This window comes from Onychomys torridus, chromosome 22 (assembly GCF_903995425.1).
Source record: "Onychomys torridus chromosome 22, mOncTor1.1, whole genome shotgun sequence".
Taxonomy (NCBI): Eukaryota; Metazoa; Chordata; class Mammalia; order Rodentia; family Cricetidae; genus Onychomys; species Onychomys torridus.
In genome coordinates this window covers 4,835,013-4,849,421 of record NC_050464.1, presented here as the reverse complement: position 1 = coordinate 4,849,421, position 14,409 = coordinate 4,835,013, and the positions used below count along the sequence as shown (strand labels likewise).

The 14,409-nt window shown below is 47.1% G+C and overlaps 1 protein-coding gene across 1 annotated transcript in view; it reads right to left on the bottom strand.

Annotated features, from left to right (window-relative positions):
• The window catches only part of Usp12 (ubiquitin specific peptidase 12), a 48,472-nt gene extending 35,138 nt beyond the window's left edge, over positions 1 to 13,334 (bottom strand). Inside the window, exon 1 of the mRNA XM_036172648.1 lies at positions 12,977 to 13,334. Coding sequence (XP_036028541.1) covers positions 12,977 to 13,024 — 48 coding nt within the window. The 5' untranslated portion in view covers positions 13,025 to 13,334. The remainder of the gene's footprint in view (positions 1 to 12,976) is intronic.
• Between the last annotated feature and the right edge of the window lie 1,075 nt (positions 13,335 to 14,409).

Sequence of the window (14,409 nt, the reverse complement as noted above, 5' to 3'; positions counted from 1 at the left end):
AAGAATGAATGAATATGGGCACCAACTGTCCAGTGTTCACCAAGGTACTACAGCCAATGTATTTAAAGCTTATTGTGTCCAAACTCAAATCCAGTTTGAGTCCTCAATATAAATCTAGTTGTGTACACAAGATGGATATAGGTACAGATGCACATAAACACACACCATTATATATAAAGTAACAGAAAGCTCCATAAATTCTAATAACGGACTTCAAAAACTGGGAATGACAAGAGTGGACCCCTCGCTTTGGAACAGTGAAAGGCTACCAGTTTGTCTGGCTCCAGATCTTGTAGCCTGTCTCCTCCCAAACTCTCAGAAAGTACCCATTTGTCTATCAACAATGTTCTCTGCTGAGAATCTCGCCGCGTCTCATCTACCTCTCAGGACAAGGACATGTCCTTATCCAGTTCAGACCCAAAGAGTCGCGGGTTTTCTCTTGTCCCCTTAGTACTTTTTCCTCAGCCTCTCCGACTCTGCTGAATTTCTTCTAGACTTACAAGGAAAATGCTAACTGTCCGTATTCTGCCTTTCGAGCCTAGTAGCTTTACTGAGATTCCAAATCTAATCCTGACAGGTCTTAACAGTTGACAACACACCTTAAAATTCTTCTGACAAGACCGTTCACCATTCACTCACTTCCTTTCCACAGCAATCTGAACCTCTCATCTCTCGACTCAAGCAAGTGCCTTTTCCTGCCTTGCCATCCACACAGGCAGGGTTTATTCAGTCTGCCCTCTAACCTCAGGGTAGGTTTTACTGAAACCCACTCATCATTTGATTAATAGGAAGTTTGAAAACTGGTCAGAAAAATGGAAAAAATGGGGGGCATGAGGAGCACCTTGCTTATAGTTAAGCACTCCTCCCTTGACCTTCCTGCCCCTGGTCAGACTTACTAACTCCTGGTCTATGCTCTTATAACCCTTCAAGACGAACCTCTAGCCACCTTACAGTCCCAGTTACTAAAGAAGTGTTCCTTGGGTTAAGAACAAGCATATCCAAACATTGTTTAAGGTTTACTTTTATGTGTATGAGTGTTTTGTGGCATGTATTTATGTGCACCATGTGCCTGCCTAGTGCCCATGGAGACCAGGAAAGAGCACTAGATCCCCTGGAAGTGGAGTTACAGGCAGTTATGAGATGCCATGGTAGTGCCCTCTGCAAGAGCAGCCAGTGCTCTGAATCACTGAGTCACCTCTCCAGCCCCTATGAAATAATCTTTCAAATCCTTTGGGTAGTGTAAACTTCAAAATCACAAACTGTAGCTGAAGTTTTCCTGGTCCTGCCTGGCCCGCAGCTGCTGGGACCCAATCACACACAGAGACTTATATTACTTATAAACTGTATGGCCATAGCAAGCTCCTTGTTATCTAGCTCTTCTATCTTAAATTAACTCATTTCTATAAATCTATAAGTTGCCACATGGCTCATGACTTACCAGTATCTTACATCATGTTTCTCATGGCGGTGGCTGACAGCGTCTCTCTCCCTCAGCCTTCCACTTCCCAGAATATTCATTCCCCCCTCTTTGTCCTGCCTGTACTTCCTGCCTGGCTATTGGCCAATCAGCATTTTATTTATCAATCAATCATCCACAGCAACAAACATCATATATACAGCTATGGCTAAAACATTCAAATGTGACTTTCTCTTCCTTTAACACATGTATTCAGTCTGTACTGAAACGTCTTAATAAATCCCAACTCTGTTCACTGATTTTTCTTACAATTCTTTTACTCAGTGTAAATGAACAATCGCAGCTTTTTCGGGCTAGAGAGATGGCTCAGTGGTTCTCCACCTACATAGAACACCTCCAACCCCTGGAACACAACACCCTCCTCAGGCCTCTGTGGGCACCTGCACACATTCAGACACATCCACATAAAGAAAAAGAAAATCTTCAATTAAAAGTCCCAGCTTCAGTTGGGCAGTTTTAGCCCACAATCCTTTAATCCTAGCACCTGGGAGGTAGAGGCAGGAGGATCTCTGAGTTCAAGGCCAGCCTGGTCTACAGATTGAGTTGTAGGACAGATAGGGTTACGCAGAAAAAAGAAAGAAAAAAACAAAAAACCTGTCTTGAAGTGGGGGAAATCCTAGTTTCACCAGAGCAGAGGAATGGGCCAGACGCCTGTAGGACTCTGTGTCAGCATAGGGCTGTGTTTCCTGCTACCACTAGTCGGATGTGGTTTTAAAGTGTTTGCTGTTGCTGGGCAGTGAGGGAGCAGCCTTTAATCCTAGTACTCAGGAGGCAGAGCCAGGCGGATCTGCGAGTTCGAGGTCAGCCAGGTCTACAGAGCAAGATCCAGGACAGACACCAAAACTACACAGAGAAACCCTGTCTCAAAAAACCAAAAAGGAAAAAAAAAAAGTGCTCCCTGCAGTCAGACCAGGTAGAGCAGGTATGATCCACTGCATCCATTTTTATGATCCCTCATGCTACGGAACCTGTGTTTACCGTAGTAGTTCCGAAGGTCCCAGTAGCTGATTTCCTGAAGGCTCCCCTCAGTAAAGACTATTCTGCTGAGACCAAGTGTGGTATCAGGTCTCAAGTCAACTCTCTCCTTTGCTACGCTTGTAAAGGAGAGCAGACGCTAGGCCTATCCTATGCTCAGTGTCCCGACTATGGTAGCAGAAAAGAAAGCCCCGCCTTCAGTGTCCACGTTCTAATCCCCAGAGCATGTAAACACAATGCGTTACAGGGCAAGGGGAAATTAAGGTTGCATAAAGGCTTAAGGCTCTAAAATCAAATGGCCTTGGTTTGGAGATTATCCTGGATTATCCAGATGTATGCCCTCCACCCCGGTGTAGTACAGTACTTCATAAAGTCTAAGTGAGTGACAGGAAGTCAGTATCTGAGAGATGTAAAAGTGACCCGACACTGTCGACCTTAAGACACAGGAAGCTGAAGCCAAGGAACAAGGACAGCCTAGGAGGTAGAAAGGACAAAGAAAACATGCAATCCCCAGACCCTCACAAAGAACCCGGGTCTCAGCCTAGTGACCCACTTCAAAGTTCTGGTCTCAGAAGCAGAGTCAGAAATGGGCTGCTGTGAGCATACAGACAGTGTTGTGAGCAAGTACTATGCTCTGATATAGGAGCCACTGCAGATTAATGTACACATAAATGTTTTCATTTACTGTAAACATTACATATAGAAACAAATGCACTCTAACAGTCTTAAAATATGAAAATTAAAGTACACAGTTAGCTCGCCTTTCTGAATTACTTATTTAAGAATTTGGTAGCTTTTTAAAACAGGTTTAATAAACATGTGACCTCAAAATGTTTGTTTTAAAAAAATAGAAACGTGGATGTGGTGCCGCACACCTTTAATCCCAGCACTTTGGAGACAGAGGCAGGTGAATCACCGTAATGAGGCTAGCCTAGTCTATCTACACAGTGAGTTCCAGGACAGCAAGGATTATGTAGAGACCTTGTCTAAAAAGTGTCCAGAGAGAGAGAGAGATGAAAAACTTTGCAATATGCATAGTCTGACAGTCTCATAGTTCACTATAATCTGTTTTGGAGCCTGTGTGTTCATTCACTATCATATCACATGCCAGACTAGTGTGGAAGATGCTCATCTTTTTTAGCTATTTCTCATTATTTCATCCATTACATATGGAGCATATCATAACCCTGTGTCTCATCTTTGCCCAGGGACAGTGTTCTTCTTGATAAAGCAAATAAAACAATAGCAGATCCTTGCAGGACAGCAAAGGAGAATCAGCACAGCATTAGTGCTGGGGATGCTCAATGGTCTTGACACTGGCTGCTCTTCCATGGGAAGGACCTTGTTCAGTTCTTGCCACCCGTACAGCCCAAGACCTCTGTAACCCTATTTCCAGGGTGTCCGATGCTGTCTTCTGGCCCCATTGGTACTGCATGCTTGTGGATAACTGCTCAAACACAATCATATATCTTTTTTTTTTTTTTTGAGCTGAATATCGAACCCAGGGCCTTGCACTTGCTAGGCAAGTACTCTACCACTTAGCTAAATCCCCAACCCCATATATCATTTTAAAAGCCTAGAGAAAAAGAACATTTCTAGCCAGGCAGTGGTGGCACATGCCTTTAATCCCAGCACTTGGGAGGCTGAGGCAGGCAGATCTTTGTGAGTTCGAGGCCAGCTAGAGAAACTCTGCCTCAAAAAACAAAACAAAACAAAGTTACTAGTACAATGAATCTGCTGACATCAGAAGTTAACTGTTCCTGGACTGCAGATGTAGTTCATTTAGTAAGAGTCTTGCCTAGCATTCACCAAGTCCTGGATTCCATTCCCAGTACCACATAAACCCAGCAAGGTGTCCTCAACTGTAGTTCTAGCACTCAAGAGGTAGGCATCAGAGGTTCAGAAAGACGCCAGCAAAATGGATCAATGAGTTAAGACACTTGCCACTGAGGCTGACAACCTAACTTCAATCCCCAGAACCCAGGAGAACTAAACCTGAAAGGCTGTCCTCTGACCTCCACATGTGCACTGTTGACATGTGTGTGTGTATGCACACAAATGCATACTTTTTTTTAATTAAAAAAAAAAAAAAAGTCCAAAGATCATCTTCAGTTGCCATACTAAATCCCAGGTCAGCCCAAGATAATACTTAGAACCCACTTTAAAAAAAAAAAAAAAAGAGGTTAACTGCTCTTTGTATCAGCCAAAGAACCAAGCCACAGTACCACACTCTAAATTTAAAAGTTTAAGGTGTGTAGCACCTCAGACAACCAGCTGTCTCACACTGCACCATCAGCAGTCTGTTCTCCTAAGACAAGGTCTAGATATATTACCCACGTTGGCCTCTTGCTAAAGCTCATGATCCTCCTGCTTCAGCCTCAGGCCCAAAGCACCTCACTGCACTTCATTCTCCTGCACAGTCTCCTGTGGGAAGCAAAGCCTTTATGCTTCTAAAACAAACACTTCACATCACTCTTGCCTCCTTCTACACAAATTCTGTGCATATGAAACAACCAGATCCTTCCAGTACTTCCTACAACATTGATTCTGAGTGCTCGAATGAGTGGCCCACATTTGCATGTAGTACTTAATTATGTTTCTTCCAATACCTCAAGGTAACATAGATATTTAAATAATCTTCAGCCCAAGACCTATCTATGAACAGGTGCAATACAAACCAGCAAAACAGGGCTCCAGGAAGGATGAGCAATCAGGCAGCTCAGTATAAGACCCAGCCTGAGTTTAACAACAGAACATTCGGGAAGAGGTCCAAGGCTCGCTCGCTCGATCGCTCGCGCTCTCTCTCTCTCTCTCTCTCTCTCTCTCTCTCTCTCTCACACACACACACACACACACACACACACACACACACACACACACACACACGCCTCTTCTGACAATGACAAGGGTGCCATTCAATAAAGCAAGACTGTTGCTGGGTGGCAGGCAGAGCATATGCTTAGCCTGAGTTCAGCACATACAAACCACTGGGTTCAACCCTCAACACGGTTAGAAGTGCTCCCAAGCAGTCTGAACCTCTAAAACAGGCTGGGGTGCTGGATCGGACAGTCACTGCTGTTCCCAAATGGAGCAGAGTAGTTGCTATGAACTATTCAAAACAGAAGATCAATTTCATTCTTAGCTGTAATGTTATAATTTAATTTAAATATAAATGTTTCCTCAAAGGCACCTGCAGCTAATAAACCAGTGATGGACTGATTAACTCTGACTCTGGCAGTGTTCGCTGGGCTACAAGGTTCACCAGGACAACAGAAGGAAGTAAGGGAACAGTATGAGCAGTGCACCAGGTACCACAGCCCTCTGAGTGGCAGTCTTGGCCTGAGAGGTCATTGTGTGAAGACAGGTCAGTCAGGAAATAAATGCAGACCCTCAACGGAGGGAACCAGTTCAAATGCAAGCTTTTCTCCAACAGTACAGACAAAATGGTGTCCAAATGGAGTGAACCAGGAGTGGAGTGCACCAGGAGTGGAGTGCACACCTGTGCACCTGCACTTCGGCTCTCAGGAGCCAAAGCATGGCGATCACAAGCGTGGGGCTACCCTGGGCTACTCACCAAGACCCTATCTCAAAGACCAAAATCAGAACAAACAAAAGTGTCAAGGATGTTACTTAGTGGTAGAGTGCCTGCCTACCACATACAAGTCCTGAGTTCAAATCCCAGGATGGGGGCAGTAGACAGCTATGTGGATTCTCCTGTGGGTGACTGCAGGACTACAATCACTACTCTGCAGTGAGATCTTGGAAAGAAAGGAAAGATGTGTTTACTTTGGGCTGTGACTTTGCATTAAATTCTGGAACACTAGAAGAAAATAGGAAAATAAAAGATGATTAAGAGCTCCCAAAGTGAGCACAGCACATAGTCATTCACAAATTCTCAAGGGACCAGAGTCTTCAATTTCAGATCTAAAAGGAACAGTGTAACACTTACCAAAAATGGTCTAATTTGGGTAGCAAGATGGCCCATTAAGCAAAGGTGCTTTTGGCCAGCCTGACAATCTAAGTTCAATCCCCAGAACCCACCTACCTATGGGAGGGGAAAACCAACCCCACAATGTTGACATCTGACCCCACATGCTCACCAGGCACACATGCTTACTTACATCCTCATCATGTACACACACAAATGGTAATTTTTTTAATTAAAAAAAAAATGTCTGACTCAATCCTTACATCCACAGATGAAAAAAAAAAAAAAAAAAAACTGCTCAAAATTACAAGAAAACTTTCCCACACACATCTAAATGTCAAAATCTGGGCTAGAATTTACCGTCTGGGTCAACAGGTCTCTTTTATCATATCATGCTGCTGAATACATAATAAAACAGTCTATTCTATTAAGTTTCTGGATGTGGCTGGGCAGTGGTAGTGTACTCGGGAAGTAGAGGCAGCCAGGTCTCCGTGAGTTCAAGGCCAACCTGGTCTACAGAGTGAGTTCCAGGACAGCCAGCAGTACAGAGACAGAAACCCTGCCTCAGAAAACTAAAACCAAGTTTCTCAAGTGATTACTGAAGGAGAGACACCATCATCACCACCACCACCACCATCCATCCCCCTGCAAAAATTATAGGACGTGCACAGGTAGTCGGCAGTCTTCCCTGAGGTAATAAGGTGCAGAAGAGGGAGAGTTAACATGACTTTACAGGCAGGGGGAAGGGGAAGGAATGTGGGCAGGGACCAGGAGGCAGCCTCATCTGCAGTTGCTTGGTCAAAAGCCTAGAATTAAATTAAGAAAAAAGGAAAAAAAGAAAGCTAGAGTAAAAGAAGTTGATGTGTAGTGATTTAGTGGCAGAAACCTAGCCGAGCGGATCGGGACAGGGTAGTAATTAACCAACTGAGGATCGCCTATAAAAGGTTGGCAAGAGGTGAAGGCGACAACCAGAAAGGCCACTTATGTACCCACACCGCACTGTTTTACTGCAGGTTCAGCAGAGTATGTTTGCCTATGGTAAGTGTGCAAGATTAGCAAAAGCCAGTATCTTATACTCAACTTCATGTCTGGTAACTGTATCACCTGACCCTCTAATGCAGCAGTTCTCTACCTGTGGGTTGTGACCCCCATGGGGGGTCTCATATCAAATGTCCTGCATATCAGATATTTATATTACGATTCACAGCAGTAGCAAAATTACAGTTATGAAGTAGCAATGAAAATAATTTTATGGTTGGGGTCACCACAACACAAGGAACTGTATAAAAGGGTCACAGCATCAGGAATGTCTAAAACCCCTGCTCTAATACAAATATATAACCTGCTGGCTACCTAGTTATCTACCCCTGTGAACCAGTCAACCTTGCCAAATTATTATAGTAGAGTATTTAATTCTCCATGTTTATTGAGCAAACTCTGAAACCAACATGATGGCCACAGATGGGACAACCTGAACCGCTCCCTAGAGCCTGGCTTGGGGAGCAGGCAGAAAATAGGTTTACTGAGTATACAGCAAGAGGCAGTGGGCTCAGCTTCTTCACCTGGTCTCCATTCCACGGTCTTATAACTGAATCCTGGACAGCTGTGACAAACTGGGCAAGAGTCAAGGGTTTATGAATGAACAATCAGCCAAAATTAATTCCAATATCAAACACCTACTTTTATTAGAAAGCTCAGGCTAATGAAGACATTGTCTCAAAAAAAAAAAAAAAAAAAGTAGAAAGTAGATGTGGCATCCAAGTTCTAATCTCTGCTCCACATGCCAACACACACACACACACACACACACACACACACCAGTAAATGAATTCTGATTTGGGATTAGAACAGAACATCTGAGTTTCTTAAATGGCCCTAAACACACTTCTGCCGTTCCACACTACACGTTTATGTGAAGCAGTTCCCACCATACTCAGAAAATCAGAATATCAATCCTGCTTGACCTCAAGAAGGAACTGAAACCAGAATGGTGTGCTCTCCTGTAACCTCAGCAATTGGGAGGTGGAAGCAGAAGAATCAAGAGTTCAAGCCGGGCGGTGGTGGCGCACGCCTTTAATCCCAGCACTCAGGAGGCAGAGCCAGGCGGATCTCTGTGAGTTCGAGGCCAGCCTGGTCTACAGATCGAGATCCAGGGAAGGTGCAAAGCTACACAGGGAAACCCTGTCTCAAAAAAAAAGGGGAGGGGGGGTTGGGGGATTTAGCTCAGTGGTAGAATGCTTGCCTAGCTCCACCAAAAAAAAAAAAAAAAAAAAAAAAGAGTTCAAGGTTACCCTCTGCTATGTAGCAAACATGAGGCTAGTCTGAGCCATATGAAAATCTGTCTCCAAACACAGAAGGGAAAGCAGGGACAGAAGGAGTAGGGCAAAGGAAAAACAGAGAAGGGAAGACAGCAATGACCCCCTCATCTCTCCACATTCCTTTAAATAAAGCCTAAGCTTCGAGGCTCTGTCTCCTCCTCTTCTAGAATGGTGGTAGTTGCATGCCCACAAGCTCACACACTGACCTGGCAGTCAGAGGCAGCAAGAAAGGCAGGCAGGCAGCTCTACCTGAGCCGGCTTCAATAAGTGGTTCCAAGTCTTCACTTCTGAGTCCACTCTAGACACAGGTGTTTTCAGAAGCACAAGCTAGCAGACTGACCTAGCACCCACCTTGTGGCTTTGACTTCATTCACACCATGTTCTAATGGTCTAACACACACCCCTCCCTGCCTGGTGACTGGGCTAGGCAAGCAGCAAGCCAGTGCCATCTCACGATGGGAGACCACTCAGCCCCTTGCTTCTGTGATATCCAGTCCCCTCCCCAACAAACCTGTCCCGACCAGGACTCTCACAGCCACACAGTGGCCAACGTCAGCGCTGTATGGATGAACTCCCGGGGGCAGCACTGGTCTCCAGCAGACATGTCTGACCACCTGGATTAGCCACAGGCTGCTGCACATATCCAGCCCCTTTCCCTGTTGTCTGCCGACCAGTGAGGAGAGAACTAAACCTGTCATGAGCTGCACTGCACCGGGCAGTGAAAACAGAAATTGCATTGCAGAGCAGCATCTGAAGCAGGAGGTGTACTAACAGTGGACAGGTAAGTAGGTGTTTCAGTGTGTCTAGACAGTCACTCTCCTTGCCAGGCTACACCACCAAGAGAAACAGATCTCACCAATTTTCACATGAAGGCAGAAACTGGTGGTATTGTATTCCCCAAAATACTGTGCACCCTAATAAATTTATCTGGGGTCAGGGAACAGACAGCCACTAGATACAAGAAAATGGTGGTACTCACACCTTTAATCCTAGCATCCCAGAAGCAGAAATCCATCCAGATCTCTGTGTGTTCAAGGCCACATTGGAAACAGCCAGGCTTGGTGACTCACGCCTTTAATCCCAAGAAGTGAGCCTTTAATCCCAAGGAGTGATGGCACAAAGTAGAAAGATATATAAGGGGGCTGGAGAAATAGCTCAGAGGTTAAGAGCACCGACTGCTCTTCCAGAGGTCCTGAGTTCAATTCCCAGCACCCACATGGTGGCTCACAACCATCTGTAATGAGATCTGACACCCTCTTCTGTATACACAATAAATAATCTTTTTTTTAAAAATAAATAAAGATATATAAGGTGTGAAGACCAGAAACTAGAAGCTTTTGGCGGGTTAAGCTTTTAGGCTTTGGAGCAACACAGTTCAGCTGAGAGGCATCCAGTCTGAGGGAAAAGGATCAGCTGAGGAACTAGCAAGGTGAGGTAGTTGTGGCTTGTTCTGTTTCTCTGATCTTCCAGCAGTCACCACAATAACTGGCCTCGCGTTTGATTTTATTAATAAGAACTTTTAAGATTCCTGCTACAAAAAACGCAGTGATCTAAATTGTGGCATATCTGAAGAGACTTAGTTTTAATTTATTTCACCCAATTAAGTTATTGCAGGTTTATTCTGCACCTTATTTTGACAAGTGAATAAATTATGTAAACTTCCATATTTACAGAATAAAATTTCAATTCATCCTGAGTGTTCCGCTAAAGATTTCGAAGCTGCTAACTCTCCGAGGGAGCCAATCCCAAGTCCAGGCCCCTTTTCTCCACTGTTCCACACCCAGCCTTTCCTCTACTTCAAACTCACCTTCTATGAATACATGAGGGACTTTTCCACTGTACGCAGACTCTAATGCTCCTGATCACATGGCAGGTAAGTCTTTAACTTTACAGCCCTCACAGTCTAAACCTGGTGGTGCACACCTTAAGTCCCAGCAGCTGAGAGGTGGAGGCAGGAGAATCAGGAATTCAAGGTCCCAACTACATATCAAATTGAAACTCAGAATGACCTATGGAAGACCCTGTTTCAAAACACCAGCAGAGGAGGAAAAGAAAAACCCCCATAATCTAATAAAAGATGGGGGGGATATACAGCACAGTACTTCTGAGACCTCAAAAATGCTGAGCAACTGTATGAGGCAAATGGGCAGAGTGGTGGTGTTTAGTTCAGATGAGCTCCTCAAGAGACAGTCACATGCTCGATGGATGATGGAACAGTTCGAATTCCAAGCAAAACAGAACCTACAGGGTCTTTGCCATTCCTGATTTTCACTTTCATAATTCTCATTAGACGGACAGCAACCCTCCTTACACTCAAGACTGCAAATCACTGACATGCTCAGCACCTACTCAGGGAGAGGAACAGAATTTATTCAAGTATGAACAAGACACGCCCTACCTTAATAGCACCTTTGAAACAATCTCACTTTGGCCAGGCATGGATGTCTATATATTTGCCAAAATATATACACATACCACGTGCAATTAATGCACCTGGGCAGAAGCCCTAAGGAGAGTGAGCATGGGAGTGGATATCCTTGACATCCTGTCTTACTCGATGCAGAATCAGCCAGGTCTATCCTTTGTTGCTTTTATTTAATCACACTATATTATTATATAAATGAGAATTGTCTTCCTCAAGTAGAATGTAAACACCATGAAAGTAGGGGCTGTCTTGTGCTGGGGGTGTTTTCTTCCGAGACAGGATGTCACTGTGTATACAGCTTCATCTGCCTGGATCTTTCTGCAAAGAGTCCTGAACATAAAAGCATTCTCTAAAAGCCTTGTAGGGACTGTCTGGATCACTTCTGTATCGCCAGTGTTACTCAGCAGGTGCTAGATGAATACTTGATGTAACTGAGTGAATGAACAGTATACAGGAATCATACCACAGAGCCCTAGACTTTGACAGTGAACTATGACCCCAATAGGTGTGGAGCTCAGCAACCTGGTAAAATTATCACTGTAAAAGATTCAATCATCCTATGTGGCAGGTCTAAAAGTACAACCAATCCCAGAAATTAATATAGCCCCCTTCTGAAGGCCAGGAAAGAACAATTATCCACATGGGAAAATGGATTGTCAATGATTCCATCTTGCTATGACTTTTTTGATGCTGTGGATTTTAAGCTCACGGATTCCATCCATTTTTTTACACTGTTGCACAGAATGCAATAAAGAATCCACTTTTCCTACCTGATTCTCTACTCTTTATCACTTTCAGGTGGAAAGTCTGGGGATCTCCTAGATGAAATCCAGGACATAAAAACAGAACTGAATGGTGCAAATCTTTGGGTTTTTTGTTCCCCACATTGAGAATAACTTTTTCGGTGATTCATACACTGCAACCTCTACGTACAAGTTCAGAAAGGAGCTAATGAATTTGTCCATCATGTGGGCAACAGTGGTGCTTCTGGCAATGCACAAAAACTATTGGAACCCACCCACGTTTCGCTTTATTCGAGGTCTGTGTACTTCAACCCTACACAGCGGCGTCTGCTCTATTCAAGTAAACAAATAAATGACAGAGAAGCTAATACAGCTTTTCAAGATTAACGCGGATTCTCAGCAACAAGGCTGCCATCTGGACGGACACAGGTTGGAAACCGCAAGAGTTCGTTTCTCCTTGGCGAGTAGAAAATAGAGAACATTTCAACAGCACTGTTAAAAGTTTCCACCGTCACACGCCCCCTTCCCGAGCCGGGGCCCCCGGGCTCCACCTAGCCCGAGGAGTAACTCTGCCAGGACTTCCGCCCTCCGGCAGGATCGAGACCCTTCCTTCCTGCCGCAGACCCCCGCCCTAGCCCGGGCTCGGCCCCACGGAAATGCAGCGGCTGCCGCGTCCCTTCCCCGGGCCCAGTCCCCTGACTTCCCGGTACCAGATTCCAATACTCAGTCCACGACCCTACCCCCAGCCAGCAGACCTCGGACCCAGTACTCCCCGGTTAAAAGTCCCCGGCTCCTGCAGCCCCCAGCCCCCAATCCCAGTCCCCAAGTCCCCAGACCCTGTCCGCAGCCCTTACCCCAGTCCCCGTCCCTGGGTCCCCAGGCCTTAGCCCGCAGCCACAGTCCCCGGTCCCCGGACCCCGAGTTCCCCGTCCCCAGCTCCGAGTCCCGGTCGGTCCCAGCCCCAATGCCCCGGCCCCGCCTGCTGCGCCCAGCACGCCTTCCCCACGGCCATTCGGCCCCGCGCCCCGTCCGCTCGCTCCAGAGCAGGCCCGCGGGCGGCGCCTCGAAGGCGGGGACCCGCCGCCCGGGCCGCGCTGCCGCCGCACCTACCATGGTACAGATGGAGGCGAATTTGGAGACTGTCATTAGGATTTCCATCCGCCCGGCGCCATCTTCCAGACAGTCGCGGCGGGCGGGGGACGCGGGGAGCCGGGCCGCCCGCTCGCTCCGCAGCCCGCGGCCGCACCCGGAGCCGCCGTGGACCCACGCTTCTAGACTGCTGGGCCGCCGCTGCCGTCGTCGCCGCGGGCGCTCAGGCTTCCTCCGGCCCAGCCCCCGCCCGCCGGCCCGCCCGCCCCCGGCTCCGCCCCAGCGCACGGCGCAGCCGCCGCCTCGGGGCCCGCGCCTGCCCGGGAAGGCGCTCGCCGCACACCCCGCCCAGCGCGCTGGGAGCGAGCTCCGCGCAGGCCCTTCCGCCCGGCCGACCTGGCAGCGTCGTGCCGCCCCGCCCACTCCGGCGCCGTCACGCCCACCGCCGCTGGGCCACGCCCATGCTGCCCCGCCCTCCCTCGAGGGAGCGCGCTTCGAGGCCGATGGCTCCACCCAGTGCGCGTCGGGGGCGGGGCGAGACGGGCGCCGCGTCCCGCCTGCTGCTGGGTCCTAGCGCGGGTACGCAATCGATCCTCTTGCTGCGAGAGCGTGTCGTAGGTAAAAAGGGCGATGCTTTCGCCCTGATGCGCCGGTGGCCTCAAGCAGCCTTCGGAGCGACTGACCCACAGCTCTCAAGGACAGCCAGCCCCACTGTTGGAACAGAAAACGGAGGCTATGGTCTGGGAAACTGTGAATGGGTTGGAAGGCAACCCCGCCAAAGCGTCCCAAACACTTGGTGTTTTTCTGGGGTAAATCATCTGGGCCAAACTCCCTAAGAAAAAGACTAATTAGATAAAAAGACGAACAAAATTTGCTTAACTCTTTGAATTCACAGTAGCGGGGGAGGAGAGGAAGGGGAGCCAGTCCTGCTTGCCAGTGGGATACCAACTTGGAATTTTTAAAGGGGCGGGGGGTGGGGGGATATCCGAAGAAGCTGCAGCCAGCTCGGGAGGAGCACATGCGCAGTGCTAGCTAGTGGGTGGCTCCTATTTCTACCGGCAGAAAATTCATAAGATAACTTTATAAATTACTATATTAGAAAGCCCGTGATTTGTTTTGATTGGTGATCTGAGGGAGGGAACCTTTTCTGACACCACACCACTCCCACCCCGTCTATGGAACTTAGGGCCTGAATTGAGACAAAGCTCTAAAATCTGGTAAGCCTCACTTCATACAAAGCATTCAAGAAACAAAGAATTCGAACAAAATTTAGTCGAGAAACAGATTTCTGGTACATGAATGCTGTTTCCATAGCAATTCCATTGTGAACGTAGGAGGAGGGGAACACCACTGAGTCCAGCTAAGTTCTCCTAGCAGCTAGCTGCCTCTTCTCCAGGTGTCTACCTGCTAGAGGCGGGGTCTCCCTCTTTACTACAGACGCCAGGGACTTGGGC